The 14,242-nt window shown below is 38.4% G+C and overlaps 1 protein-coding gene across 5 annotated transcripts in view; it reads right to left on the bottom strand.

Moving 5' to 3' along the window:
* tiam1a (TIAM Rac1 associated GEF 1a) overlaps nt 1-14,242 on the bottom strand; it is a 79,024-nt gene that overhangs the window by 12,908 nt on the left and 51,874 nt on the right. For 4 of the 5 annotated variants that reach the window (XM_066699836.1, XM_066699837.1, XM_066699838.1 and 1 more), the window contains 2 exons: nt 13,750-13,962; nt 13,121-13,221 (listed from right to left, as the gene is read on the bottom strand). In XM_066699836.1, coding sequence (XP_066555933.1) covers nt 13,121-13,221; nt 13,750-13,962 — 314 coding nt within the window. The remainder of the gene's footprint in view (nt 1-13,120; nt 13,222-13,749; nt 13,963-14,242) is intronic. The other variant, XM_066699840.1, reaches the window with a different exon arrangement.

The raw sequence follows: 14,242 nt of genomic DNA, 5'->3' as shown, positions 1-14,242 counted from the left end.
CTCGCCTGCTGTGGTGTATTGATCCTTCTGCCTCACTCGTCCCGAATCAAAAGAATATGTGAATATCCATCTATGGACAGCGTTACCTTGGTAACTATTGCTGTGTTCTACAGTGGCTGGTTTTTATTCTTTTGAAGGCTATTAAGCACTGAACTTGATAGTAACAGGCAACTACAAGCTTTAAAAAATGTTGTGCAGCAGGATACACAGTGTGGCACTGATAGAACAACAGCTTCCGGATATTTTCATGGATGAAAGACAAGATAGGGCGGGAACCTCTAAAAACTTGTTTGTTGTTTTTTTTTCTCCCCTCACTGACAGGAAGACACTTTCCTTTTTTGCACTTCAGTCAGTTTGCCATAAAACCACTTTTTAATTGACTTAAGTTTTCTCCTCCTCCCCCCAGATTTCAAAGTGCCCAAAATAGTATTTATTATGAAGTGTGCTGTGACTGCAATGCACCATGGTGAACTACTTTACATCAAAGCCAAACATTACGCAACTGGCGCGACTTAAGAGACGGTACATTTTCAACATAAAGGAAACACCACAAGCTTAAAATTATACAGCCGATTAATTTTTCTCTCCTGTTATATTTTACTGCAAGATGCTATTAATAGAGAAACTTTAGTAGGGCAGCACAGAGCAGTTTCCCATTTTATTCTTGCTCTCAGCTTTCCCCAGAGAACTCCTCGTCATTTGGGCTTCTGAATCATCAGTCTCTCACTCTCTGTAATTTAAGAATGTTTTATTGACCTTTCTGTTATTTCTGGAACTAAAGATCGGGATACAAATGCTAATAAACCATCACTTTTGATAACCTCTGGAATGAGTCCCATCTTTAACATCAAGCTCCATTTACAGGCTTTTCAGGGGCTCATCATCATGTAAAATAGCCCTAATACTTTTCATTAATATTAAACCACTTTGGCTTTCAAAGGTAATGCACCAAGATTGAAAGCACTGCGTTAATATCCTCTGGTAGCCCTCATTCTGCTCTCAAAAGCTTGCTATGAACACCACAGGGAGTGAGAGGTGTTCTACAGAGCAGCTGGAGGTATCATTTAAACTAAAGATCAATGCAGCAACAAATATATTCCAAACAAGATATAAATAGGGCAATCCAAGTCTGAATACTTTTCTTTCTTTTGGGAGATCGAAGTGGATTATACCTCCTTAACAAGAAATAACATCCAATATAAACAAACTCCAAAGAGGGAATTCATCTTCTTGGCAATGTTATTCACCCATTTGGTGAAGTCTGAAGGATCTCTGGATTATTTTGAATCAGGGCTTCTGTGTGGTTCCACTGGTGAAAGCCCCCCACTTGGAGTGTTTGGCATCATGGTCCCTTGCAGTCAGTGGTGCACATGTGGGCTGTGTCTAATCTGAGCATGTGCAGGTTTGGTTACAATTGGTTAAGTGGTGCTTGGATTGGGTGTGTGCAAAGTCTTCTAGTTTTCGAAGCTTGCTGCACAACAACAAACTCCCGTGTAAGAACTGCAATAATGATCTCTACAATTCATTGAAAAGAAGCTCCAAAATTGTACAGCTCCTTATCCCTGGAGGGTTAATTTTGTTTTGTTTTTAGCCACATCTAAATCTTAAAACTCACTTCACTTAGAATCTGGGTATACCACAGCGTATGGCAGAGGTCACATACATATATATATATAACACAATACAGTATAACACAACACAACATAAGTTCCCAAAGCATCCTTAATAAAAAACACCCCAGGGAGCTATACAATTTAAAGCCTAACTAAAAGCTCTAGTAATTAATTATGCAATACAATGTGAGTGAATTCCTCTCCCTGAAAGGCAGAGCTGGTGAATACCAATAAAGATGTAGCCCTGACAGTTAAAGCTCTACTCCCCACCGTCTGTGAAACGAGCTTCAGGCGGTCTCGGGAGACCTGCCCTGGCACACAGAAGAGCTTGCAATATTTACAAACCGGACAAAGGAGTTGCACTCAAATGAATGTGCAAGCCACCATCATTTAGTTACTCTTATAAACGTTTAGCCTAAGGACTGTACTTTATATTAGCAAAAGGAATGGGAACAAATTTTCTTTGCTAGGAAGGTATTAAACCAAATGTAAGAGGCTACTTACAGGCAGTTGTTTCTGAAGGGCACCATGACAACTAGGGCATTATGTGACATTTTGGACAAGAGGGCACTGCCAGCACTGAGGGAACTTGATTGTTTGGACCTGTGTATCTACTGACACAATAACACACAGAGTCACAATGCACAAAGTTCGAGGAGAGTGGTGCTGAAAACTCACTCCCAAAGAACACTTATGTTGACAAATGGTTCAGTACAGCAGTCATTAAGGCCAAGGGTGGGCCAACACCATATACAACATAATGTTAACAGCTTTATTTAGTATTTTGTCTGTTGTCCCATTATATTTTGAAACGGTGCATTTGTTGAGTTTTTCATACAATCAGTCTTTGTCTATAACACTTTGCTCGCATTTTAAACCAACACACACACACACACACACACACACACATCTATACACACATACGTATAGTAAACCAATGTTTATATTATGTGACCAATTATCAAAGGTCGTATTAAACAGAAAAAACGAACACTTACAAAGTCTGAAATAGCCAACAAATGACACACCATTTCTTTGCATCACCCACAGGGATGAACTAAATGGATTAAGAAAAAAAGATTTAAGAGCATTTCAAAAGCCAGAATGCATGCCCTCCACTGCACAATTAGGGAGGATAGCACTTCTCCATCTGAAATGCAAAGATAACACCAAAATCCAAGCAAGAGAGCCAAAACGACAGCTTAATATTGTTGAGGCCAATTTCAGGCTTTAAACCACTCTAGACCAACCGTTTGAGAAGAGGGAAGATAGCAGCTCCAGATAACACAGGACAATAAATAAATTTTATTGACCAAAAATTGTAAAATAAATTAATACATCAATCATTTCAGCTGTACTTCAGTGAGTGGAATGATTTTTTGCCTCATTTGGTTTATGCTAAAGTAATCAGGATCAACCATAAAAACTTTAACATTAATTTGTTTCTGCTTAAGATTGTGATCAAGACACTTCATTTGGTTCCTGTGAAGAAGATGCCATGGCAACGTGCATTATGGTTAGGAATAACAGTATCTGGAGCAATAAAGTGTGCCATTTTCACCTTTTTCATATTTCCTGATATAAGAGGAATAAACATGATAATTGGTATGATTTAAAACAATGGAATCACATACCATAATGTGTCCTTCTTGTATTGTTTAGTTTTTAGTTTGTTGCAGGTAATTATAGCAAATCCGCGGTGATGTAACCCTCGCAGCCACAAAGTTGTGATTGTTCCTTATAACCAGATATGCGATTCATGAGGCTACTGTTTTCACTCACACTTCTTATGTAAGCTATTGTCCTGATGGTAAACATGCCAGCAGTGTTTCACATAATAACAATTATTATTATTGTTTTAAAACATTTGTGATTTTTGAAAATGCAAATGGAGAAGCAGGTGTGGGAATTGAATTTGTGACGCAGCTGTTTTTTTTTTTTTTTTTACTTCTGCTGATACAGCACACTATATATATATATATATATATATATATATATATATATATATACAAAGTTTTGATATTGGGTGAGAAAAAAAGATGGTCTTTAATGGTGTACTACCTGCAGAAAAGGGGGTAAAACTGCATTTGACTATTATCAGATAAAGTGAAACAAATATCTGAAGGGCGAAACATAATACGCTGTGCCAAACCAAAATATCTGATAGCAAGTGAAATATGAGGCTTGAACAGTAAACAGGTTTTTTCTAACAGATTTTAAAAACCTCCAGTGAAACAAAATGTGTGTTTGTTGTTTATTTTGATTTGTTTTTTTACTTAAATCATAAAATAACATTTAAAACCAGGTAATGTTTACAGCAAATGTGTTTGTTTTCAGTTGCACAGTGCTTTACAGACCCACAAAACATTGACTGTGATATTGCACTTTTGGCAGAATTACAACAACAAAGTACAACAAAACAAAACTGACCACAAAAAAGACAAACCTGAACCGTAAAAGGTTTATAAAATAAATACGAAAAATATTTGTCCTTCACATTGAGCCATTCTAGCAGTGCTTCGAATTGTGCTTGTTTTTATTTTATTTTTTTATTTTTTATTTTTTTCCTATGAACTCCCACATCTTATTGTGTGTTTGTTTGCTGTACAACCACCCTTATGTTTGGAATAATCCCAATGAAGCACTGCTGGTGCAAAGACAAAAGTAACAAGATCTTAAAATCAAAAACATGTTAGCTGAATCTGTAATATGTCTGTTCACACACAAGTTAGCCAGAAAAGTGGAATAACAACGCCACTTGCTTTGACAAATGATCTTTCCGTTGAAGCTGGCTACACAGAATTGAAACAACGTAAGTATATCTGATTGTGGGAAAGAATGCGTAAATAAGTATCCCTATTTTTAGAGACTCTCAAATTCAACCTTGAAATTACTAAACGACCAGTGGCTGGGAGGCACTCGGCTATTGTCAAAGTGTTATCCATTGTTTTGATAAAGTAATTAAACCCTGGTTACATAACGACTGGCTCCTGTCCAACTGAATCCAGCCCCGTCACTTCTCATGAAATCCCTTGTGAATTTCCCTAGGCCTCTTTATCAATACCTGACAGCTTTTATGACAGCAGAAAAACAAAAAGAACATGAACAAAAAAGCTAATCTAAAGGTGAAGGCAAGATACAAGGACAGCTGCCGAACAACAGCTGGAGCCCTGAAGACCCACTGATCTCTGTCACCAGGATAAAAAGACATCTTAAGACCTCAAAATCAAAGCATGCTGTAGTTATCCAAACACGCCTCACTCACAAGTCTGACAAACAACATATAGGTGTTATATGTCCCTGATGCACTGCGGCAAAAATAGACTTTATTCTAGCATCCTCTGTCACATGCGAATTATATTAGCACATTGGTATCACTGCCTTCCATGGGAGAAAAGTTACAGACACAGAGAGAGAGAGAGAAGTGGGGAAAAAAAAGGAAAGCTCACCAGGTGAAGCATCTCATATATAGACTCAGAGGACCGCTTCCCATTCTGAGAACCTGCTCTTTGCTTGCTTTTTCGGAGAACAGACATGATCAAGGAGTGGAACGCAGCATCAACGGATTAGCAGTCCCGATCAACTTAGGTGTGAACCAGCGCTGCTCCTACTGCATTTCATCACACCCTCCAGCCAAGGGGGGGCTGGCCTTTTCCCTGCCCCTCAGCAGAGTTCTCTCGCTGCAGTGGTCAGAGTGTGAGAGCAGCCAAGTTTTTCTGTTTTGTTTTGTTTTTTATGGGCCCCCCTTTCCTTCTTTCGCTTCTTTCCCTGAAACGCGGCTGGCTAAGGCACAACCACTTCTCGACTGGCAACAGAAAACTCCACTTCTCTCCACACAAGGAATAATCAGGTCCACAAGACTGCGAAGGGAACATGAAAGGAGCAGGAAAGGGGGGGCGGCAGCTAAAGCCAACACTGTCATGTCACTCGCTCTTCTCAAGGGCTGTGCTGCAGACGATTGGCTGGGCACAATCTACAGCAGCATATAAATATATGTGGGAGGCTGAGGCTGCAGGCTGCGGATGAGAAAGACATGAGCAGAATAAGTAAAAGAGCTTTTTACAGGATCCGGGGGTTTAAATGATGACAGAGTAAAAGAGATGCATCTTCCTCAGCACACAATGTGAAATCGAAATGTTCTTGCATAACATACTTCTCTATGGAAGTGTACAGAGGTTTATTCCAATGTCTTGAAATACACAGGTGACAACAGCAAGCATAGAGCAGAGCAGGCACAAATGCTTTGGGATCCCGAAGCAGAAGTCCATGCAGTCCACACAGAAGTCCATGTCCATGTGAAAGGTAAAGGAAAACTGCGTCCAACAGCAGCACTCTGTGATATACCACAGTGCCTGTGTGAAAGTGGTTCAGGTATAAAAGGCACCACCAGCCGGACCTCTACATGACTCCCAGTGGGACAAGTGTTGAGAATGTCAGACAGGAAACTTGCCGAGCACATTATGGCAGAAAAAACGGAGCATAACATTGTCTCAGCTTTTGCTGGCAATAGGCACAAAACAAAAGTCAAGCACAAATTTACAGAGAAACACACATGGGAAAGTAACTGGAAATGCTCAAATTGGAGCCCTGCAGACTGCAGGCCTGATGAGAGAAATAAAAAAGTACTGTATTTGCCTAAAAACATAGTCCTTCAAGCCTTCCATAGAGTGATCCTTGATTTAAAAAGAAAACTTCTTTCTCTGCTTTAATCGGTTTTTCAAATCCTCTGCACTAGAGTGCTAATAAAGCAGTAGACTCTTCAGAACTGTTGTTTCGGATAAATCCTACAAAGTAAAGCAGAGGCCAGTAAGCTCTTTCCCCGAGAGAATCCGCAGCAGGACTCATAATTGGGCTTTAGGAAATGAAAGTGACAAGTGCCACTAAACTGACTAAGAAACACTTGGCACTACCCTTCATCAATGTATATTAAGCCTACAAAAAGGAGGGGGAAAAGACAACCACAGAAACAAGACCGCAACATTCGTTTTGTTCTGAAAACAACACATGGGAAGATTTAAAATAATTTTAAGAAATAAGCATTGCAAATCGAATCTGATATGGTTAGCTTTGATCAGCAACAGAAACACATTAGCCACAAAACAGCTTTTGCTATGATCAAACCTTCAGCTCATTTGCACAAATTTCTGCTGTGAAGGGAACATTAAACTGTAAGGTATAAGCTAGCCAATTCAACATCCAGTGCAAGCATTCCTGTGGAGTGAAAGAAAAAGGACCCAAAAACCAAGAAGAAAACCCCACAAAATACGTTACAGAAATGGGAAGATGAATTGTGCCAACACAATGCTATGCCTGCAATTTAGCCCTGTCATTCATTTGTTTATTGGTTAGTATATCCTTTAACATTTAAAACAAAGAGAAACTGTACCTTCCCCAAGACTCCGGGAAAAAGTCAATCCATTTAGAGATGCACAGAGTGCCTTGTGAGGGTGGAGAGGGCAAGTTAAAACGTGCAGCCCAACACCTACAGTATACATCAGGAATTCCTTAGAAGTCATTTCATATAGCCATAAAAAGTCATTCAATTCAGCAAGGGTGCATCCATTTTAAGATATCACTAACCAAGTTACAGTTTATATAAGACTTTAGGCCTTTGCCAAGAGAGAGGAAGGAAAAGAATTGAAACAACTCATCTGTTTTGCTCCTGAACAAGTATACCCACACAAAATACAAGGAAGCCTCCAATGACAGCCCTTCAGTTCCTTCAGTTTCGGACTGAAGAATGATGCATGTTCCCTCTTATATGGTTCGACATATTTAAAAAAAAATGTCTTCGTAAACCACCCTGATGGATGCTTTAAAATGGCTGGAGCTTATCAGAGGAAATGGCTTGAGCCTCTATCTCGAAAGGGAGACAGGAAAAGTGAAAGCATCCTGCTCTGGAGAATAAAATGTCTCCCATGTGTTCATGAAGACGAACACATTTTAAAAAGCTTCCCCTCATCTTCTACTTCCACTCAGACTATAGTTATTTCCATCAGGCCTGTGGTCGATTCCAGTTTGTCCAATCCAATCCCATCCATCATTCCTCTTTCTATTCAACCCCATATTCCAGTAGAGTCTGTTATGTCAATGGCAAAAAGAATTGGAATGGGAATTGGGAATTGACCCCAACCCTGATTTCAATGTACCTTAAATCTAACCTGCAATCTGCTGTTCTATCTAGTATGGCATCCATATTTTAGAAATTATACAACCATCTCAACTGAACGGCAACTACCTTTTTCAAATACTCTGGTACGAAACACTAGCGTTGTCTTGTCTAGTCAGCTTCCTCATTTTTTTTTTTTTTTTTTAACTTAAAACCAGATATAGTTTTCATACTTTTTGTACAGACAAACACATGATAGTAAATTAATGATCTTGTTAAAAGACATTCTGGAAGCAACGCAGACAGGCCAATCTCTGTCTTAATTATTGTTTGGATTGGAAAGCAGCAAAGAGGGCTGTTCTTTATCCAGACTAAATATCAACCCACCCAGCCACTGCAAGCTCCACATGTAGTACTTGATGACAGATTTCCTTTAAGTTGGTGGAAGCAGCTAGTGTTCAAATAGACTTTCCTGCTCACATCTCAGCCCATTAGGAGTCTTCGACTGCTCCATTCTACCTACTTATTTTAGGTTGCTGGTCACAAATCCAAGACACCCATAAGACATACAAACTGAGTCCACCTCCCAAGTATAGTATTCTGACTTCTGTCTAGTTTACAAATAACTAAGGAATAATGTGCTTCAGCCTCCATCCTCAGCCTTCTTGCTAACACAGATATTCAGACATATGGACGTTAACAACTGGAAGGAAACAAACAAACTGATATCTTGTTCAATGTGCGAGACAAAAACTGTCATGTTCATGTGCCAGCATTAAGTTGACCAAAACAAAGAGAGAGAAAAATGTGGCAGAAAGAGAGAGAGAAAAAAAAAGGACATCGGCAGCTGCTTAAATCTAAAATGCTTTCTTACTTAAAGTATTAATAACAAATCCTACTGTGAGAGAAACGTCTATGCAGTGAAGGGTTCACATTTGTCAGGCCTTTCCAACAAATCTGGGTCAAATATGAACCACTGTGATGGGATAAAAAGACACGTATGACCACCCAACCTTTTTCTTGTGTTTGTGTAGGTTTTTTTATTTATTTATTTACATTTTTGCTGACGGGATGTAATTTCCACGTCTTGGTGGGAGTCTCTTTTGCTTGTCAGCACTGTCTCCTGAGAGGCAACTTAGCTACTTTACATCTGTGGGGACAAGCTAATCCTGCAGAAAGATTAAATGCCTCTTTGTTTTCAGCGTTCCCTGGGACGCTTAAAAGATGAAAGGAGAACTGGCTGTCTTTCTAAAGCTTCCACTTTGCGTGTCACTGTAATGTTTAGGCCCACAAAGATATAAAATTAAGTTTACAATGGCAAGATTGGTCTGGACTGAAGCATCTTGATTTTTGCATGCAATACAAAACTGCAAAAACCTGGGGGATGCTGGGTTTTGGATACTTGGGTTCAAAATGAGGGTTACACGTAGCAACACTTTCAGCCGAGTCACAACAGTACATTCATATGGTTTCTAAGATATACTAAAGTAAAAAAAGAATATATGGATTCTGACATTATTTTGATGGGTAGGATTGTATACAGCTGATCTTTTCTCCCTATGTAGCAGAAATAAAGAAGAAAAAATCCTCAAGGCAGTACAATGATGCTGAGAACTTAAGAGTCTTAGGCCTTCATTTTATTATTATTATTATTATTATTATTATTATTATTATTATTATTATTATTATTATTATTATTATTTGTGGCATTGTAAAGCTCTAAATCCCTAACCAGAATTATAGATAGGATTTTTCAAAATACATTTCTCTCATTACCCAACACAATCAAATGTCAGATGCAATTGTAGCTAAAATGCGAACTAGAAATGCATTACATAATAAATATTTAAAACATTTTGATAGCAAAGCAGAGAGCTGCATTTGAGCTGTATTAGTGAATCTGACACAGTTCCCAGAGGAGTTGTGTGCATTAGACACATGCAATATTATACATATTAATAATACTAGAAGTAAGGATTTATTTTTAGTCATTTCAAAAAGAGTGAGATATTGTCTGAATGCTAAATGTACATGTCACCTAATTTGAATCAAAAATGGCTTACATAAGTCAAGACAAATACACAAACTTGTCATTTAGTAGTTGTTGGTTTTATTTTTTTTCTAGTAACATTGCAAAAAATTGTTGTGGTCTTCTAAGTGTTTAAACCCTTAAATAAAATCTTTTTTCCCCTCTTTGTGAAAGCCTACAATCTGTTATATGTGGACCACACATATTAAGTGGTTTACCATGTAAAGTATAATGTATTGTAATTATTTCTATTTAATGGCAGAGCACTACTGAGGAAAATCACTTGACTCGTTTGGTTCCCAGAATTAATTGAATATTCCCTTGCAAAACTTGGCTTTTCTCAACAGCTCATACACCTCCTGGTGGTTCAATTTAGTATCAGTGTGATACAGTGCAGAAAAGCTGAATATCCTCTGACAAATATTAAGCATGAGTCAGTTAAACTGCAAAGTCCCTGCTGTCACTCAGACGACGGGCTGCGACATGACAGCTTCCCAGTCTATTTACCAGAAGGAGTTCACTAGGCAAATGATTTGATTTTGAGTTGCTTATTAAGCACTTTGGAAAGAGTTTATCCTCACCATGGCCTTGGATGATGTCTGTGTCCATTGCATACTTATAAAAAATATATTATACATCATTTTACATACTTTTGTGTACCTTGAACTCTTACCAAACAGGCTTTTATTAACACAGCCTTTGTTCCTTCCAGTGTGAAACGCAGACGCCGGCACAAAATGTTTTTATTTTGGAACACAAAAGAAAGACTGGTTCCTTGGAGAGGAATTAAATTACTGTTTATTTCTTTTAGATTCCCTTTACATAAGATCTCATTAATATAGATCTCTTAGACCTTTGCATTTGCAACATGTACTGAATGACATTTGTTTGATATTGCCGAGTACCACAAGCATATCAGGCAAGTGCCTCAGTCAATTACCAAACCCCTCAAAGGCTGTGGCAACAAAAGAGAGAAGAGATGCCGCACAATCTTTCAATGTAATTATTTTCGTGAATACAAAAGCATCCTATTCGCTGTGATCTATATTATGTATTGCTTGAATTCAACATGCAGAAAATTGTTTTGCTAGATGCGGCTGCGAAAGGGATTGAAGCGCCCTCGGAGAAGAGCGTCCTCCGTTACTGAACTTGAAAGAAAAAAGAAAGTAACGGTATAATGATCTTCCATTTTTGTGATGCAATATATAAATATATATACATTTCAAATCTGTTAACCCTATAGAAAGGAAAAGGAAAAGCCACTTTAAATATGTGAATGTATTTACTAGTTTAAACACCTCATCACCTTGTGTTAGATTGAATAGTGAGGAGAAGTGTGTGTGTGTGCGTGTGAGGAGGGCTCTCTGGTTCACATACACAATGAACTCTCATGGTTTTATAATAAAAATACATTCCTTTGCATCTTATTTTTAAAAGAACTTATATTAAATTGACATAAATGGGAAGATTCAGAAACAATCACATTACTTACTGTGTGTTCAGGGGTTTTAGCTGCTTATGGCGTAACCAGCATCTGTGAGACGGTGTTTAGTGTGTGGTTAGAGGGGGCGTGTGGTTAACCTGCTTTTTTTTTTTTAATGAAACACAGGGGTGCGCTCAAGACAAAGGCAAACATAGGGAATAATATAGGGCCTCAAATGTTCTTTATTTGCTACTGAGTAGCCAGGTCATATTTTAAAGTTTATTATTGAGTAATCTAATGCAAAGCTTGTATAAATATTCATGATCTAGTTTAACATTGTATCGTTAGCAATAATAATAATATTTGGAAATGATGGGTATTTATATTGGCTATCTTCAGGTAGGGAGAGGCTTCGGGTTTAGGTGTATATATATTTTTTTTTTACTGTTCCTGCTGCATTATATATTTTGGCATCTGATAAAGACACCCAAACACCACGCCAAGTGAAAATACTTTCATTTAAGAATTCAGTTAAGAGAAACCCTTGCTACCAAGTACTAAATTATGTCACAGAATGGGATCTTGGCTTTCCACAGATGGCGTTTTGGAATACAGACCATAAAGGCAAGTTAATTATTAGATTTTTTTTTTTTTTTTTAACAGGACACTGCCAAGAAGAGAGATAAGGACACGGAAGAAGACTGGTAACGAAGGATAAATAACGATTTTGTATGAATTTCAATGTTCATGTAAATGTAAAATGCATCCCTCAATGCTGTATCTAGTGCATTTAGTTAAGAGGTTTCCTATCACAACATTAGTTGTATTCTTACAAAACGTACGTATTACATTCAGAGCCGTCACAAAGGGGTAATAAAACACAGAACTTATAACAGGTAATCCCACATATCCAGACTTCCTCATTACTTCTCATTGGCACAGGTAAGCTTCCTCATCTTTTCACAATGAGATGTAACCATGGACTTTCCTCCCATTTCATTGCCATCTGAACAGCTCCTATTAACCCACTTGTGTCTCCCTTTTCCCTACGCGGGGCTGTCACTGAGCTGACTCCTTCTGTTTCTGGCTCTATCTGGAGCTTGTGTAGCCATATAAACAATCCCAGAATCCCACAGGGGGGTTGATGACAAGCAGTCAACTAGCTTCTCACATCTGTTGTCATTGCTCATGGAGCTAGGCAAATGCCTTAAAAATAGAAGGCCATGGCTTTCCTTCCAAAGCAACAGGGGAAGCACATTAAATATGGCAGTCTCTGGCAAATTTCCATACTGTACTTTGTATATTTAAGATAAAATATGCAGGCACTCCCCACTCTGCTATTGCAAAGATCCGAAACCACTGAGATGAATTCCTGTATTACAGCAAAGAACATGCTTTTCTGCAGCACTAATGAAAAGATTATCAGTGTTAAGAGTCACCTCTTTATGCTGGCAAGGCTTTTACTCTCAATTTGTTGTGGAGGGGGCAGGGGGGGTGATTTACAATCTTTTCCATAACCTTTACCTATTCATCATGTACATGCATTCTTTCCTTCTGGAAATTCAGTGCACTCTGTTCTGTTCTAACACTTCAATGTCTTAATGTCTGTTTAAGGTAACCCAATCTAGACCACAATGCAAACCACAATTTACAGATCTGAAATTTAAATTTAAAAATATGAATACAATCTTTGTATTCTTTTCAATAAAACATGTTGGATCTGGTTTAGATACATATATTTACATTACATAACAGTATATGTAAATCTCTAACTGTGATAGACAATCAAATGAGCTTCATTAATTCATACAGTCCACTCACATTTGTCTGAAATGTTCATGCTTTTCTTATTTCATTCGTAATGATAAGTTCCCATTGGAAGCTGTGAAAATGGAGGAGCTCCTTGTCAGTGCCCATGTGCATCACAGATTGAAGCCAGTCCTTACCTTCCTGCAGTCTCCAGCTTCATTAGCAGTATCCGTTTCATCTTCAAGGTTATCTCCAGGACTCTCCAGACAGATGGCAGACCCATCATCAAGGATATCTTCTAGAAAAGAATGACAGAAGGGAAAGAAGAAAAACTCAAAAAGCTCAAACATTTCAAATGGTCTGGGGAATTGTTTAAGGCAAAGGGGAAACACATAAGAGATGCATCATTAATGCAAAACGTAAATAACCATTTTAGGTATGTAGGTATCTTTATTACAATGTATAGCTTGAAGTCAAACTGATACAAACCACAGTAAAAAAAACTAAATATGTTCTACTGGAAATAACTGAATTTTAGTTTTGTTAGCTGCCTTTTATTTTCCGTAAATATTTATACGTAATTCAAGCCTTCAAAATAGTGTAGCTGTAGACCAGCACTTGATGTAAAGCTCAGATTATAATTTGCGAGGAATGCATTCTGGATAAATCAAAGTTAAATTGGATTCTGTAGGCAGCATTCATCCACTACGGCTCCTTCCTTTTCAGCACTGCAGCCTTTGAGCTGTCAATTACTTAAAACCCAGGGGCCAAAGGACCATGGGCTGTATACGCTCTGCATCGCATCACAGTCAGTGCTTCAGCTCACCTTGGCTTTGAGAAAATATGTCCGTGTGCTGCTCCTCGTCTCCGTCTGAGCGGCGCGGCGGCCGGACACAGGCCTGCTGCGTCTCCACAGCAGGGACAGTACTGAAGGTCAGGGACAGCGACGGCTGAGAGAAGGCCGCCTTCATATCGGTGAAATTCAGACTGTTCGAATCTTTGCCGTTCAGCTGCAGAATTTCATCTCCTGGTTTTAGACCTAAACAATACATGACATCTTCAAACTGTACCTAGAAATGGTTACCGAACAAATAAGATAAATTCCACGTGGCTTGCAATTGCTGTGGTTGAGGCGTCCCTTTCTGGGCCTGTGAACAACACTGGTACTGATTGTGTCAAATATATCATGTCTTTACTACTAGAAGCAGAACATTTGTTTTGTTATTGTCTATTTTCATTCAAGGAAACGCAAATATATGGTCTGAAAAGAGGTTCTCTCCTCTACAGCAATCACACTGTATCTAAGGAGTAAAGTAAGT

This window comes from Amia ocellicauda, chromosome 3 (genome assembly GCF_036373705.1).
Source record: "Amia ocellicauda isolate fAmiCal2 chromosome 3, fAmiCal2.hap1, whole genome shotgun sequence".
NCBI lineage: Eukaryota > Metazoa > Chordata > Actinopteri > Amiiformes > Amiidae > Amia > Amia ocellicauda.
The sequence above is the reverse complement of the archived record's forward strand: the minus strand, read 5'-3'. Positions and strand labels throughout refer to the sequence as shown.